The sequence below is a fragment of the Chionomys nivalis genome, chromosome 9, assembly GCF_950005125.1.
Source record: "Chionomys nivalis chromosome 9, mChiNiv1.1, whole genome shotgun sequence".
NCBI lineage: Eukaryota > Metazoa > Chordata > Mammalia > Rodentia > Cricetidae > Chionomys > Chionomys nivalis.
Window position 1 is genome coordinate 52,264,117 of NC_080094.1, and position 15,993 is coordinate 52,280,109.

At 48.9% G+C, this 15,993-nt stretch overlaps 1 protein-coding gene across 1 annotated transcript in view; it reads right to left on the reverse strand.

Annotated features, from left to right (window-relative positions):
• The window catches only part of Duox1 (dual oxidase 1), a 31,516-nt gene extending 21,830 nt beyond the window's left edge, over positions 1-9,686 (reverse strand). Inside the window, exons 1-11 of the mRNA XM_057780441.1 lie at positions 9,629-9,686; positions 7,163-7,246; positions 6,593-6,757; positions 5,582-5,769; positions 5,251-5,452; positions 4,942-5,108; positions 4,493-4,553; positions 4,290-4,386; positions 2,597-2,684; positions 1,781-1,883; positions 1,291-1,463 (exon numbers count right to left, since the gene is read on the reverse strand). Of these exons, the coding sequence (XP_057636424.1) occupies positions 1,291-1,463; positions 1,781-1,883; positions 2,597-2,684; positions 4,290-4,386; positions 4,493-4,553; positions 4,942-5,108; positions 5,251-5,452; positions 5,582-5,769; positions 6,593-6,757; positions 7,163-7,246; positions 9,629-9,686 (1,386 nt within the window). The remainder of the gene's footprint in view (positions 1-1,290; positions 1,464-1,780; positions 1,884-2,596; positions 2,685-4,289; positions 4,387-4,492; positions 4,554-4,941; positions 5,109-5,250; positions 5,453-5,581; positions 5,770-6,592; positions 6,758-7,162; positions 7,247-9,628) is intronic.
• Positions 9,687-15,993: the final 6,307 nt, after the last annotated feature.

Sequence of the window (15,993 nt, forward strand, 5' to 3'; positions counted from 1 at the left end):
GTTAGAAAAAACTTTAAAAAAAACCTAAATCCCTAGCAATCCGTGGTCCCAGTTGCTCACACCTTATAATCCCAGCACTGAGAGACTGAGGCAGGGGGATCACCATGCACGCTGCTTGTTTTGAAACAGAGTCTCACTGTGTGTGCCAGGCTCGCCTGGAACCAAGATATTTCTGCATCTGCCTCCCTCGTGCTGGGGTGTAGGTTTGTGTCACCTTACCCAGTACCAGCGCTTTCTACCCTGTTTTTAACTTCATTTTATTTTCTATTGCGTTTAAGTTTTGTGTGTAAGCTGTGTGTGAGTGCACAATGATGCGCATGCGGAGACCGGAGGACAACTTTCAGGAACTGGCTTCCTCTTTCCACCACGAGGACCCTGGGGAATCAAACTCGGGTTGTCAGGCTCGACAGCAAGTGCCTTGACCAAGCGAGCCATCCTATTCTTTACCGGTGTTCTAAGTATCTGACCAGACTCATTCCAGTGACACCTAGCTGAAGTCCATGACTTGTTAAATTGATTTGTCTCACGATTCCTGTTGTTATAAAAAAAATGTTTTAAAAATGTTTGTGAGACCACTGTACACATTACTTTTGGGGAGAGGTGAAGAGAGTATTTCTTGAGACAGGGTCTCCTGTAGCTTTGGCCAGCCTGGAACTTGCTGGCCTTGAACTCTGGACCTCCTACCTTTGTCTTCCAAATCCTATAGGCAAGAGACATAGCACTTTCCTACAATAAGCCTTTCGATTCTTTCCAGTAACTCTACAGTAAGGGCAAAGCACAGTGCACTAGACACACAATTGTGAAAACACCTCTATGCCTAGGTGGCTGTGCCAAGATGACTGCGCCAAAACGGTAGGACAATCAAAGTTGGTCTATCGGTGAGTAGGCAATGCCATTTGCCCACAGGTGATAGCTCAGAGTGTAAAAGCTAACGTAGGGTGAAGGCAGCGGTAATATCAATACATAGAAACATAGTTTGTTCTTAAGTCAAGGGCCTGTCTAAGGCTGTCAAGAGTAACAAAATCAATGTCTACCAAGTAAACACATTACGTGAAATAGACAGTCAATACATATTTGCTGGGCCTTGGCCTTCAGAGTCAAAAGTCTAATCCTGCTAGACTTGGAATCTCATAACTTGGTAGGCAAGATTGGGAAAAGTGACCTTCATGAGTTTTGTCTCCTGTCAAGTGCTTGTCTCTAGTAACCATGTTTTACTATCCATCTTCCCTGTTTGGGGATAGTGTACCCAGGCCCTCCCACTCAACCCTCTGGGTCCTAACCCTTCCTCACAGTGCCATTGCTTCTTGAGAGTGAAGGGTTGATGTCTTGCCAGTGGGAAATGGGAGGCAGACCCAGTGCTGCTCTGGCGTTGGTGTAAGAAGGCAGGCCTAGATCCCGACCCCGCTGCAGGCAGCTGGCCACGTAGTCTGTACGGGAGAACTTCAGTGGACCAGGCCAGAAATCTGAAAAAGAAAGACTAACGCGTTGGAGGAGGTCAAGGGCCATCGATGCAGCCTCCAGCCCAGACCACGCCGACCAATGCCAAGAATATTTGAGCCATGGAGAAGAAATGGGGTCATGGTCAATGGATCAGAAATTTTCCCAGCAATTTCCCATACAGCCCTCAGCCCTGAGAACTCCCCTTCCTGGCTCTGCAGGTCCAGCCAGATCTCCTCCCAGGGGTCAGAGGTTCACAGCCTGCAGGGACAGCCTTGGGCTTACCTCGCACATCCTCCCAGGGGTCAGAGGTTCACGCCTGCAGGGACAGCCTTGGGCTTACCTCGCACATCCTCAACCACTACATGGTCCTCTCTCTCGGCGATCTGGGAAATCATGCCCAGCAGCAACGCATCCACATCTTTAGCACTTCGTAGGTTTGGGTGCTTAAGGAGTGGGGAAAAGAAGGACATGGATAATGGAGCCAGAGGTTGGGCAGCCTGGTGCCCTCCGCCACATCTGCCACATCCTTGAGCCCACTCAGTCATGTCTTTTGCTCCTGGTGGGCATTTCTCAACTTCAGGTCAATTCTTCACTCAGGAAAAATGATATTCCCACCCTAAGCCGATGTCTTGGAGCACAGAGGATCTTTAAACTTTTATTCTGTCCTAGATTTGACAATATGATGGGCAAGGTCCCTAGACGCTCATCTTTGCTCTCTCATTACCTAGTTGTATGATCATGGAGGAGTCATAGGACCTGTCTGAACTTGCTGTTCCCCTTTTACTAGAGGAGAGCCCGGGACTAGTGGTATATACTCCATGCTCAAGCAATTGTCTAGGAGGGACAGCATTGCTGGATGCTCCAAAGCCTCCAGGGACCCAGAACTGTCAAGGGAGAGGAGATACCTAGGAGGAGCAGTGAAGGTGGAACCGCACCGAGCACATAGTGTCCCCTCCCCTCCTGTCTCTCATATCTAGCCCTTGGGTGAGGATAGGGGACTGACTTCTGACCAGGTACCCAAGCTGTCCCCTTCACTCTAGCCTACTGCAGTCCCATTGTCTATCTTCTTCACATACTCAGACACATGCACATACAACACACACACACACGCACAGAACATAAATATATTAATCCAATATATGTCCCCAACTCTAACCTCTCGACTCCAGTAGCTGTTACAGACCCGGAGGGCTCCGGAGAAACTCGCGTTATTGGCAATCTTCTGGAAGTGGCAGCTGGCATCCCTAAAATGCAAAGAGAAAGAGTGGTTACTGAAACCACAGGGTCCTAATGTCAGACATCAGCTTTGGTCTCCAAGACTTCAGCCAGGGGTCCCAGGCTATAGCCTTTCCTATTTGCTGTGTAATCAAGACATCTGACCTTGGTAGTTACTGAACTATCTGACTTTTGGAAAGTCCTATCTCCCATCTGACCAAATGTGTGAAAGTTTGGCCATAAATATATTTTATCCCCCCTTTCCAAGCGGATAAGAACATACACAGATAGCACCCACGCACACACAGTTAGGAGTCCTTTGGTACCACTTGGTAGGAGTTCTAGGGCCCTCAAAATAGCAAATCCACTGATGCATACATCCTTTATGTAAAACAGCATAATATTTGCCTATAATCTATATACAGCGACCCATACAGTTTAAGGACTCTCTGAATCTTTGTATGTATGTTTTACACAGACATATTCATGTATGTTTGGATGCAGGTGCATGTGTGAGTGTGCATGTATGTTTGTACATATGTATGTGGAGTCCAAAGTCCTTGGGTGTCAGTCCTTGGAAGCTGTTCACCTTGTTCTTTTGAGGGTCACTCACTGGGACCTGGGACCTGACAGTTAAGCTGGGCTAGCAAACCAGCCGTCTCAAAGGTTCTGCCTGTCTCTGCCCTCTCAGCATGGGAATCACAAGCCTGAACCACCACATCTGTCTGTTTACAGGATGTTAGAGATTGAACTCTTGAACTACGGGCCTTGTGCTTGAGTGGCAAGTACTTTCACCAGCTGAGATATTTCCCCAGTGCCTACATTTTAATAATACTTAATATAACATAAATGCTGTCTAAATAGTTATTAGATTTTATCCTGTCAGGAAGAGTGGCCCTAAAATGTCTACATTTTCAGTACAGAAGGAACTTTTCCGGATACTTAAAATCTGAGGTTGATTGAGTAGATAGGGAACCTAACATTGTAAGGGCTGACTATATGCACACTACCTGTATATACTTTTATTATATATACATCATCTATACATAGTTTTATTTATATGTATGTATACATTCTTTTTTAGAGAAGGTGTTGAATTCTCTGTGTAGTAGGGGATAACCTTGAACTCCTGTTCCTCTTGACTTCATCTTGAGTGCTGGGAAAAGAGACTATAAGGGTGCACCCCCCCCTTTCTAAAAATGTTTTCCTGTTTGGCCTACACTGGCCTTCTGAGCTCAAGCAACTCTCCAATATCAGCCTCCCAAGCAGGAGAGACTACTTTAGAGACCCGAACCACTGCAACCAACTGTATGTATGCATTTCTAAAGAATGCAAGCTTCTCTCTTTTGATCAATCAAGTGTATATTTTTGCAATCCAGCCTAGGAGGCAGAGGCAGGATGATCTTGGCAAGTTCCAGGCCAGCCAGAGCTACACAGTCCTGTCTTGACAAACCAGCGACCAAACACATACAAACAAAACACATGGTTGTGGGCTACAGACAGTCCACACTATGCACAACAGTCTGTTCAAATCTCCTTTCTTTATTCTCACCATTCTCTCTAGAAACTAGCTGCTTCAAACTGAAAGAACCCTGTCCTGCTCCAAGACACAAATATGTGAGCCCCTCTCCTACCTCATGTAGACCCCGGGGGGCACCATGGTGGAGAAGAACTGCTCAGAGGCCACCACAAACTCCGGGGAGATGCTGGGGTCCAGAAATGGATGGTATCCTGAGGTAGGAGGAGAATTGGACCCATTAAGACTTTAAAAACTCACTACCAGCCTTTCTTCAAACGATACTTAGCGATCTCTCAGCCCTCCTCCCCATCCCCTCACCTGCATACTTTGGGGGAGTTTGCTTCAGGAAGCTGGGCAGCCACTCATACATCGCAATGTTCTGAGGGTAAAGAGGTATTAAAAAAATGTGTAGGGCTGGGCCAGGCAGGGTACTGAGCCCAGGAAAGCTTACGAGTAGACACGAGAACCCAGCAAAGCCGATCATGGGAGAAAAGATTTAAAAACAAGAGCACCAAGAATCAGGTTCTTCAAATATTTACTGAGAGGGAAATGTTAAGTAATGATCAAACCCAAAATTATCTGGCATAAACAGAGTTTGCCTCTCTATCATGTACAGTAGTTTTCCTGGATGTCCAGGAAGATGGACCATCATGGAAAGGGGCATCATGGGAAGGGGCATTGTCCAAGGCTGGGGAAGCTTTCCTGGGAGAGCCAGATGTCCCTGGATCCTGCACGCAGGTGGGCCAGGGTCAGGCGGCACCACTCACCTGGTAGGTAGCAATGACCCTCTTGCGTGCATGCTGGAACAGCTCCTCATCGCCCCAGTGTGGGTGCTCCTGCGCCAGCCTCCTGGCCCACAGGTTGTGGTAGCGAAACCACAGCAGGCCCAGCGCCTGCAGGAAGGGCTCCCTGTTCCCGCGCTGGGCTCCAAAGGCTGCATCCATGTGGAGACGGTGGGAGGTGGAAGAAGGAGATGGGAGACATCATGAGCCAGGAGAGCCCAGACCCTCCAGCCCAGTCCCCATCAGCCTGATGCCTCCAACCCTGCTCCTTCTGCCGGGACCCCTCAGTCTCACCATACATCTCCTCCTGCCTGTCCTGCTCCCTGGCAGGATCCGGGGCCATCCACATGAGCAGAGGGTCCTGGGATTTCCGAGGGAATGCAGGATCGGCCCCCGATGCCAGCTGTCCTCCTGAGAAGCTCCTCAGCGTATCACTCCACGAGTGGGAGGAGCCATAGATGGCACTGCCATCCAGCCAGCCGGTCACCTGGTTGGTCTGTGGGGACGTGCTGGTGAGCCGGGTGAGGGGGCCAGGCAGGTGCCAGAGGGTGGGAAAGAGCCTCACCCTGCCCAGTTTTCCCAGCAGGTCTAATCTCAGTCTCCCTTCCCGCCTGCCTGGCCTCACCAGATCCCTGGGGTTGCTGGGGCTCTGTCCGGTCTTGTGGTCCCAGCGGCTCCTTTGAAAGGGCAACACCACGTCCCCACGCTTGTCGGGGTCGAACACGGGGTCCCCACGTGGGATATAAATGTTGAGGAACTCTGCGGGGCAGCCTGGCGTTTCCACACTCACCAGGTCGGAGAGCACATGGTAGCCTGCTCATACATAAAGCAGGAGGGATTGCCGGGCTAGCCAAAGGCCATGCTCTTCCCTGTCTCCAGTGTGGAGGCCTCCCCGCTTCTCGAAGCTTCAGGATAGTCATCTCCTATTATGGGCAAGTCCAAGCCCTGACTTCTCCACATCCCCTCCCAACTCTCTTTCTCCTGCCCTGCCTGTGCCTACACCTGCTCTAAGATGTTGTCATTGTCAGTTTGGCCTTCTCCTTGGTAACTGGGAGGTGTTCGGTGATGACGCCTCAGTAGGCAGGGTTGTCAGCACCAGCTCCAACACGTAGCTTGGAGCCTCCCAGAAGGCTCGCAGCCAAGCAGGAAGTCACATGGGAGTCAGCAAGGGCACCCAACATGGCCAGCAGAAGCCATCACTGCTGCAGGACTTGCCATTAACCCCCAGTTACTGAGCTTGTGACACCCAACACCCCCATATAGCCCTCTCTGCAGAGGTCAGAACCCCTTTCTCAGCCTCTTCTAGCAGCCACTGGGGCAGCAGGGTCCCAGGAACAGTCTATCACAGTGTGAACGCCAACCCTCACCCCAAATGTAGAGATGCCCCTCTGCTCTCCTCCATGTCCTCTTCCAGCACAGGGAAGATTCACGCCCTGCCAGGCTTCACTTCAGCGTGGGTCCTCCCTTCTTCTGCTTTTGCCCCTACCCTATTTCATGTTATCATGGCTTTCTCTTCCATCTCTCATGCCCACCTTTGATCCCCCATCGTATCTTTCCTCATCCCCCCGTTCCTTAGGCACTGAGGTGTTCAGTTGACACCCACTGGCTCTACTCCTCCCGAGGCTGATGTTCTCACCGAAGAAGACACCCAGGACTGTACGGTTCCGCAGCGAGGGCTGCCCTGCAGGACCTCTCATAGCTGTGTTGCTAAGGTCTCGGGGGTTAGGCAGGTAGGGTTCTCTCAAGGGCTGGTACACACCATCGGCATAGCTGGCTGGAACAAGGCGCTGCAGCCGAGAGCCTGGCACAGGCGAGGTAAAGACAAGGATGAATTTGGTGCATGTGTCTGTCTGCTTGTCTGTCTGTCTGTCTGTCTGTCTGTGAGTACAAGTACCCGTAGAGGCAGAACCCCTAGGCTTGTCTGTCTGTCTGTCTGTGAGATGTTGGACATAGGTGCTGGGAACTGAACCCAGGTCTTCTGTAAGAGTAGCAGTTAGTGGTCTTAATCACTGAGCCATCTCTCCACTCCAGGGAGCATTCTTGACCTCTACTACGTTCAGGCTTCCCTCCATACCTTGAATCCTGAAGCCTTAGATATTGGCAGCCTCTGATGATAGTTGCGATAGCCTTTTGTGATACTTGCCAACTGTCAGTCTCCACCGGAGGGTACCACCTTGATGCCCGGACTAACTTTGCCCTTACCTACCTTTGCTGCCCCATCTGTGCTCCATGAGGTTGTTATACCATCCATCAAATCGCTGTACCTCCCAAGAAATGGAGTTCTGAGCTCCTGTGTGAAAATAAAGGGAAGGAGACTGCTGGGCAGGTGCAGGCAGAGGGGACCAAGCAGGCCATGAGGGAACAGGGCCTGTGATTCTGATTCTTGAAAGAGCAGGAGGAGGAAGTACGGCCCAGAGGGAGAAACCAGGGCAAAGTGCTGTCTACTCTTCAAGCCAGGAAGACTTGACTCCGAAAGTGGAAAACGGTGCACGACCATGCAGCACCTGCTAACCGTGGCCTCAGAGGAGAGGCAGAACAGCACAAAGCAATCGGAAGGGGACACACACAAACTTAGACTCCTTCTGTTGCAAGTCCTTGGGAGACACAGCAGGACAAAAAATCATCCCTAACCCTCGATCCAGTAGGGAACAAGAGCCAGCCACACCCTGTAACTGGGAAGGACAAGTCATTCTGTGACCCGTCGCTGGGCAGGAGCAGTGTGAAGAGGGACTTGGCTCTTTCTCACTGAGCAGAGCCCCAAGGCAGGGTGTGTTACTGCTACTCTGGTCTTTTTCCCAGTTTCTTGGGTGAGACCAAGGACTGATCCTGTGAATGACCTTGCCCCATCCTCCTTTGGAACATCTTGTCCCTCATTTCTTCCCTCCTCCTCCTTTTCTTCTTTTAATTTATTTATTTTGTGTGTCTGGGTGTTTTGCCTGCATGAATGTCTGCATACTACACACGTGCCTGATGACCACAGAGGCCAGGAAAGGGCAACTGACCCCTCGAATCAGCATTATGGACAGTTGTGAGCTACCATGTTGGAAACTGAATCCAGGTCCTTGGAAGAGCAGCCAATGTTCTTAACTGGTGAGTCTCCATTCCAGTCCTAATTCCTGTTTATCATGCGACTGTGATGACCTACAGTCCAGGAGGGAGCATTTGGCTGATGGGGTGGGGGAAAACTGAGGAAGCAGGACAAAAAGGGAGGATCTAGAATCTTCTTGGTCAGTAGGTCAGGTGATTAGCCAAACCCTCCCTGTCTCCAAGAAAAGTTAGAAGACTTCTCTGCTCGGCCGAGAGAACAGAAGAAAGGGCTCTAACAATGATCAATACCTCTGATCGTCCTTATACCAAGCGTAAGATCTCCAAGCTGTGGGTGCTGTATGCACACACAGGTGCACACACAGGCACACTCACTAGGGGGGATCAGGAAGGAAAACAACTAAAGTTCTAATATTTGAACCTGGCTAAAGACCTAGAACAGTCACTCACACAAGACCTCTAGAATCAGATGGAATGATGGCAGGCCAAGGAAGGAGTCTATCGGGGAGAGTCTATCTTAGGGTTAAGAGGCAATAGCTGGGAGAGAAAATGAAGTCTCAAAGAACAGAGAGTACGGGAAAGAACTCAAACGTGAGCAGCTTTGGCACGGGAGAATGTGGGGACCATATCACTGTCCTGCCACTGCCAGCCAGGAGATGTTACTTTACAAGGTTCATCTTCATGAATCACCCCCAAGATGCAAAACACCTTTGAGGTTTGCTCTTGCTTGCTTGTTTCGATCCTGGTGTCTCTATCTCCAAAGTGCCAGGATAGCTGCCAGGTGCCACCACACCTACCTCCCACCACTGTGGGTCCAGTTCCCTCTTCAGAGCTCTGGATTATAGGGAACAGCCACTAATTCTAAAGCTCTCAGACTTCCAAAGCTGGAATTGCTGTGGGCCGTATTGTGTTCTGATGTTATTATTTTTTTAAACATTTATTTATTTATTATGTATACAATATTCTGTCTGTGTGTATGCCTGAAGGCCAGAAGAGGGCACCAGACCTCACTATAGATGGTTGTGAGCTACCATGTGGATGCTGGGAATTGAACTCAGGACCTTTGGAAGAGCAGGCAGTGCTCTTACCCTCTGAGCCATCTCTCCAGCCCCAAAATTATTTATTTATTATGTATACAATATTCTGTCTGTGTGTATGTCTCTGATGTTATTATTTTATTTTGCGCTTTTCACCAGCACTGGAGATGAAACCCAGGACCTTATATATGCTGGACAAAAGCTCTACCACTGAGTTACATTCCCTGACTAAGAGCATTTTATTTTAAAAACACTGGTGACTCCTCTTTAGCCTTGGGTTCAATTTTACCTTAAGATGCTTTATTGTCTTATGCGTCTACTCAATCTTTCCTGTGCCAAGTCAGGAGAACTTACCGTATCTAAAAGGATAGAAGACAGTGGAGAGAGAAAGGGCCTCATACTAGAAGAAATCATTTTTATTTTATCATCTCCCCAATTATTCAACAGCTAGAAACAAAAACCTGTCATGTACAGTGTATTATATCGTCTTGAGATTTAAGGTTGTAGAAACGATAGCACACATCTCTGTAGAAGACAGAGGACATTGGTTCTCTGCTCGTATGCGCACTTCTTCCCCAGTCTGTACTCACCCAAACAGGCCGATGTTCCAACCAGGAGAATCCAGGCCAGAGCTAGAGGGGATCCCATGATGAAAATGGTAATGAGGGATTAAGTGTTGGAATTCTTCAAAATAGAGACCTAGAAAAACAGAGGATAGAAGAATGAGCTCAAGGCCTTTGTAAGAGTCAGGATAAGGCTTCTGCAAGGCCTCTAAGAATCCAGGCAGGGCAGAACCTGAAAACAGCCTAAATGTCCCTTGACTGAAGAAAGGATAAGGATAATGTGGTACATTTACACGATGGAGTACTACACAGCAGAAAAAAATGACATTTTGAAATTTGCAGGCAAATGGATAGAAACATCATATTGAGTGAGGTAGCCCAGACCCAGAAAGACAATTAATATATGTACTCGCTCATAAGTGGTTTTTTAAACGTAAAGCAAAGAAAACCAACCTATAAATCACAATCCCAAAGAACCTAGACAACTATGAGAACCCTAAGAGAGACATACATGGATCTAATCTACATGGGAAGTAGAAAAAGACAAAATCTCCTGAGTAAATTGGGAGCATGGGGACCATGGGAGAGGGTTGAAGGGGAGGGAAGAGTCAGGGAGGGGAGCAGAGAAAAATGTAGAGCTCAATAAAATCAATAATAATAATAAAAAGAATCCAGGCCAGAGAGTTGGGTCCAGGAGGCATGATCAGCTAAAGGCAAGCGCCTCACTCTCTCTGGAGCCTCTCATTCATTCAACCATTAACTGATGAGCACACGCTGTGCACAGAACTGGCCTAGGCTCTGGAGACGACGTGATAAACAAAGCAAAGCCAACCTTGCTCCTGTGGCCTTTAGTTTCTGAGTAGTTGAAAACCCTTGCTTTGGTCCAGCTGCCCACAGCCTAATTTGGGAGGAGGGAGCAGAGAGACCCCAGCTGAGGTCTCAGGTCTGCTGCTCATCCTCTGTGGGATCTGAAGTAAAACATTCATCTGATTGCACCGTCCTGGCCAGGAATGTGCCTGAGCTGCTTGTCTCCCAGCACGGCAGCCAGCATCCGATGTGGTAATGAAGCTGACTTCAAGCGCCACAGAGGCTGGAGCATGATTCTCCTGTGGAGAGGCTGGAGCATGGCTGCTGTGTTTCATTGCTTATGTTTCAGGCCTGCTTTCCCTCCACCCGCCAACAGGGAAACAGAGGCAGCAGGAGACTCAAGCCAGGACTCCTCTGGTGAAATTTCACTGAAGATGTCCTAAGGACAACCTGAAGATTGGAGGGGGAGGGGAGGGTGAAAGTCCTGTGCTCAGGGAAGGCCCTATCTTCAGCCAGAACTTCTGAACAGGCTCTCCAGTCAAAGGAGAGAAGCCTGTGAGTGGCCTTGTCCCCTTTCCATCTCCTACTAAGCAAGGAAAACCCTAGATCCTGCCTCGTTCCCCAACTCAGCATCCCCTCTATCCTCGAGATTCTTCAGGGTGTGGCCTTCGGTAATGTTCAAAGAGCTGGGCTCTGGATAGTTGAAGCCTTGAACTGGATGTGCTGGAGTGACTGGCTATGGTTGTTTCCCTAATCCAAATAGTCTGACCTCTTTCCCTTTCTAGTGTGGTAGATATAGCAGTCAAGCTCTAACGGCCTGTGGGATTTCAGGCCAGACAAACTAGAAAAGAAGACTGGCCATGCTGAAAACCTCTCCGTGGGTAGGTAACCCTTCGCAATCTTCACAAGACACTTGGGCATGGTAACTTCCCAGTCTGGAAATGAAGGCACAACTCCAGGGCAATGGAGCTCCAGGCAGTGGCAAAATCAGGGAGAGTACCAGCCTGCCTCGTTCTTGTCCACATGGCTGTGTTTCCAGACCACAGTCTTAGAATGGTGATTCTATTGGCCCCGGGGTGGGAGTGAGAGAAAGATGAGTTAAGACCTATTCCAACCTGGAAGATGAAGAGCAGGAAGTAACTATACTAACGACCCCGAAGTCCCTCCTTGGCATGACGTGATTGGCACCAAGAAACCCTTTAGGCCCAAGCAAACTAGGTCATTCAACATGCTCAGGACCAGATGACCCTGTTTTTTCAAAACCTCAGCGTGCTAAGCTCAAGTCTTAGCGAGATCCCTTTCACCCTCAGGGAAGGATTGGAGGTACACGAGGCTACGATTCCCGTTCTGCGGAGAGGAGGGCCACCGACCGGTGTTCCTTTCCCCTCCGATCCCGCCCTTGGAGCCCCCTCCCTTAGAGCACCCATTCCCGCGGGTCAGGAGAAACGCTCTGAATCTGACCTTAGCCTCTGGTCTCCCAGTCTAGACTGTGATTGGCTCCGGCCTTGCTCCGGGTTCGCGGTAGCCCGCTCGGTTCTGGCTGCCTCTTCAACTCTGAGCCGGGGCGGGCGGGGCTCGGGGCTGAAGAACGGGTAGCGCGTCCTGGCGCTGGGGCGGGGCACAGTTGGGCGGGATAGAGGCTGGCGCGGGGACCCGCCGAGGTGCTCCTAGGGGACCCGAGCGTGAAAGGTGAGAACATGTGGGGTGCAGGGCTCCTGCGGTGCTAAGGGTTCAGGCAGTGTGGCCATGTGGGAGGCGGGAAGGGCAAGTCTCCTTTAACAAGTTGGAGGAGAGGGGTGGGAGACCCGAGAGGGTGTGGGGCAGGCGGGCTGTCCCCAAATCCTCGCCACACAGTCGGTGTCAGGGTTCTAAAACAAAGATAATCATCCAATACCTACTTCCAGATCAGACCTGGCTCCAAAGCAAGACATCCATCTGTCCCCCAAACCTGTAAGTCTAGGTAACCAGGGTTCCTGGTGGGAACCTCCCAGGTTTCACCTTCCTGCGAGCCTGGTCGCTAGGTTTGCGTTGCAGCTGCCAGGGGCGCTGGCGTGGGTAGGGACTAGGAGGTCTCGGGGATGGGGGTGGCTTGCACAGGGCCCAGGCGCCTGAGCACTGTCCGAGGGCGGGGTGCCAGGGACGAGAAAGTTGAAAATGACTTGCAATGGAAGGCGGCAAAAGCACCAGGCCGGGTTTATGGGGTCATAACCTGGTCCGCATTTGAGTTACAAGAATGGGAGATTGGACGGGACCTTGGTGGGATGAAGACGTCAACGTCTGGACCTGATTCCGGCCTTATCCCCACGACTAGGAGAATTGCGAGTGAGTTCCCAACGGAGGAGACGAGCGCGGGTGTCAACGCACAGTATCTGAAAGAGAGGAAGGTAGGGAACCATGGATCGCGTGTGGGTGGGGGGGGGGGGTCCGGGGGGGGATCTACGCGGTTTCCAGGCGATCAGACCTTGAAGTACTGCTCCAGCACCGACCCCTAGGGGCGCACTTCTTGAGTCTACACAGACCAATTCAGAGGTGGGGGTGTGAAGGAGAAAAGTCTTAACAAGAAATTAAGACAAGGCAAACTTCTTAAGGCTATAAAGTCACATGATTTGTCGACACTGAATCTTTATTTCTCTTAACTGGAGTTTGGGTAGGTCGGATTGCTCAGTTCCCCAGCCCTGAGTCCATTACCATCCATCAATGGGGAATCTCTGTCTCTGTCTCTGTCTCTGTCTCTCTCTCTCTCTCTCTCTCTCTCACACACACACACACACACACACACCTCTACCTTCCTTACGAAGGAGGACTAGGCATTCCTGAAAATGACTCCCTTTAGCCAGCCAAGCTAAACTTTTCATGGATTTTACTTCAGCAGAGAAATAAGCCGTCACATTCTGGTAGCCACGCATCACCCAGTACTTGACAGGATTAGACATGTCACCTAAGCTGCCTTCATAGGGCGCTAGCAGTCCTTACTCTGCAGGGGCTGGGGGGCAGAGGAAGACTTTAGAAAGAAAATCTTGTTAAGCTTCAAGAGAGGTTCTAGATCACCTACCAAACCCGTTGACTTTGAGTGATGAAACTGGGCATTACTAGACTGTTAACTTTATCTCTACCCACCCATCATAGAAACACTAGAAATTCACTTCATCTTGTTCTAGGAAAGGACTGGGTGACTACATTGGAAATACCACTGAGCATGGGGAAGCCTTCAGTACTTACAGGCTGCCCTCTAGGCCTCATGAGAAAACAGAACCCCAAAGTGAAGGAATTGGGCCTTCTCAGTGAGAAAGTGCCAAGTCATCTCGGGGGGGGTCCCTGTGAAGAACTATAGGTGTCTAGTTAGAGCACGACAGAGTCTGGGTGCACCCGTCTTCTGTCTTTCTGTCTGTGATTATGTAAGTCTGTAGGTATGTATTTGACAGTCTTATGTGTGTCAGTATAGATTGTATGTCATGGCAGTGAGCTGAGAGACCAGAGGGTAAAGTTAACATTGATGTGAGATTTTTCTAGATTAGAGCCAATTCTGCTGTCAGACTTCTTTGTGGGAAAAGCGGAGTCCTGCAGCCTTTAAAAAAAAAAAAAAAATCAGTCAATCTCTTCATGCAGGAATCCCTTTCTCATAATAATGGAACCAAATTAGGATCAGTCATAAAAATTCAACTCTACTACATCAGACAGTGCAGAGTAAGGAGCATCCACGCCACGCATGAAACTGCATGATTAATGGAAGGGACCACGCCAGGCAAATTGCCGTCACCAGCTATCATTCGCTCTAGTCATCCTTAATACATATTTTGGAGAATCGGAAATGTTAACAATGTCCTTCTGTACCTGAGATAAAAAACCTTTTGTTAGTGTTTCTTTGACGCACCATGTTAATAGAGATGAGCCATGCTCACAAAACTTTCATAACCTCTCATTAAAACAAGCGCAGAAATACTAAGTGTACGTGATCCCGACCAAGATGCATTACGTTAGTTAATATCTGCTTCACATTGCAAGTGTCTGTTGTTGGAACTCAATCATATAATATGGGTTCTTTTTCATCTTTCACATTCGTGGGGAGGGGTCTGTGTGTGTGTATGCATGCATGCATCCTAATGGGGACACCAGAAGACAACTTTCAGAAGTCAGTTCTCTCCTTCCACCATGTGGCTTCCAGGGATCAAACTCAGATTTTCAGGCTTGGCAGCAAGCCCCCTCCCCCACTGATCCGCCTCACTGGTTCTAATATGACTTCTTTCTATGAACAATCTCACTTTATCTTAATTCATGTCTTCTTTTTATCTCCTCTTCCCCCTTTCTTCTCATCATCATCATCATCATCATCATCATTATCATATAACCTTGGATTGCCTTGAACTCACTGCGTAGATCAAGCTTGACTCCCAAGCACTGGGATTAAAGGAGTGTGCCACCGCCTGGCTATCCTAACTAAGACCTAAGGCCTTCTACATTGTATAGCCCTTCTTCCTGTATAGACTTTCTTAGAAATGGTTTCAGTTTTGGCATCATAAATAAAAATTCACTACAACAAAAAAAACATATGCTTTACAATAAATGTCACTAGGCCAGCAAGACACTCATCCAGTAAAGGCACTAGGCGGCTATGCCTGACAAGCTGAGTTAAAGCTTCAGAACTCACATAAAGATGGGAGGATACCATCAGCTCCACAAAGATGTCCTCTCATTTCTAAATGCCTGCCGTGGGAAGTCTCACACACACACACACTCACACACACGCACACACACACATACACATACATATGCATGAACTAATAAACACAAACATTTAAAAGTAAAATGTTGCAGTTAGTTACTGTATTTTTTAAAAAGGCTCTATTTTATTTTTAAAAATTATGTGTACGAGTGTTTTGCAGGTAAAAATGTCAGTGCACCATGTACATGACTGTTACCTGCAGAGGCCAGAAGAGGGCATTAGGTTCCCTGGACCTGGAGTTACAGACAGTTGTGAGCTGCCATGTGGTGGTTGGGAATTGAATCCAGGTCCTCTGCAAAGAGCAGCAAGTGCTCTTAATTAACCTCCGAGCCACCTTTCCAGCCCCTTATCTATACATTTTTGGCTGATCTTACAATGTATGCTTTGTGTTCAACTAAATACAAATGTTTGTGGTTTTGTCTTTACTATTCTTAGAGACTCTAGCTATTGGAAGAGGACTTCTAGACAGTTTTTTTTGAGATTACTAAATGTAGATCAGGTTCACCAGATCCCTTCTGGTGCAGCTTTGTGTCGGGGGCACTCAGTGAGCGTGAGGAGAGGACAGCGTGGGTAATGAGGGACAGAGCTCCCTCTTGTGCGAAGACTCAGAAGGAGATGCCCACGGGACGAACTCATTCATAGTCATTAATTTGATTCAGAGTTTGATTAGAATGTGCTAAATGAAGATGATGCAAAGATGGGAAGATTAAATCTCTGCCCTCAAGGAGACTCTGTCTAAAGCGGAGACAAATGTTTAGAGTGATGGAGTACAGTCATTACTGGGACCATGAGATACACTCAAAACACCGGGAATGGGAGAGTGGGAAACCTTCCCGTTGGTCCAGTGGCGTTAGCGGGAACTCCA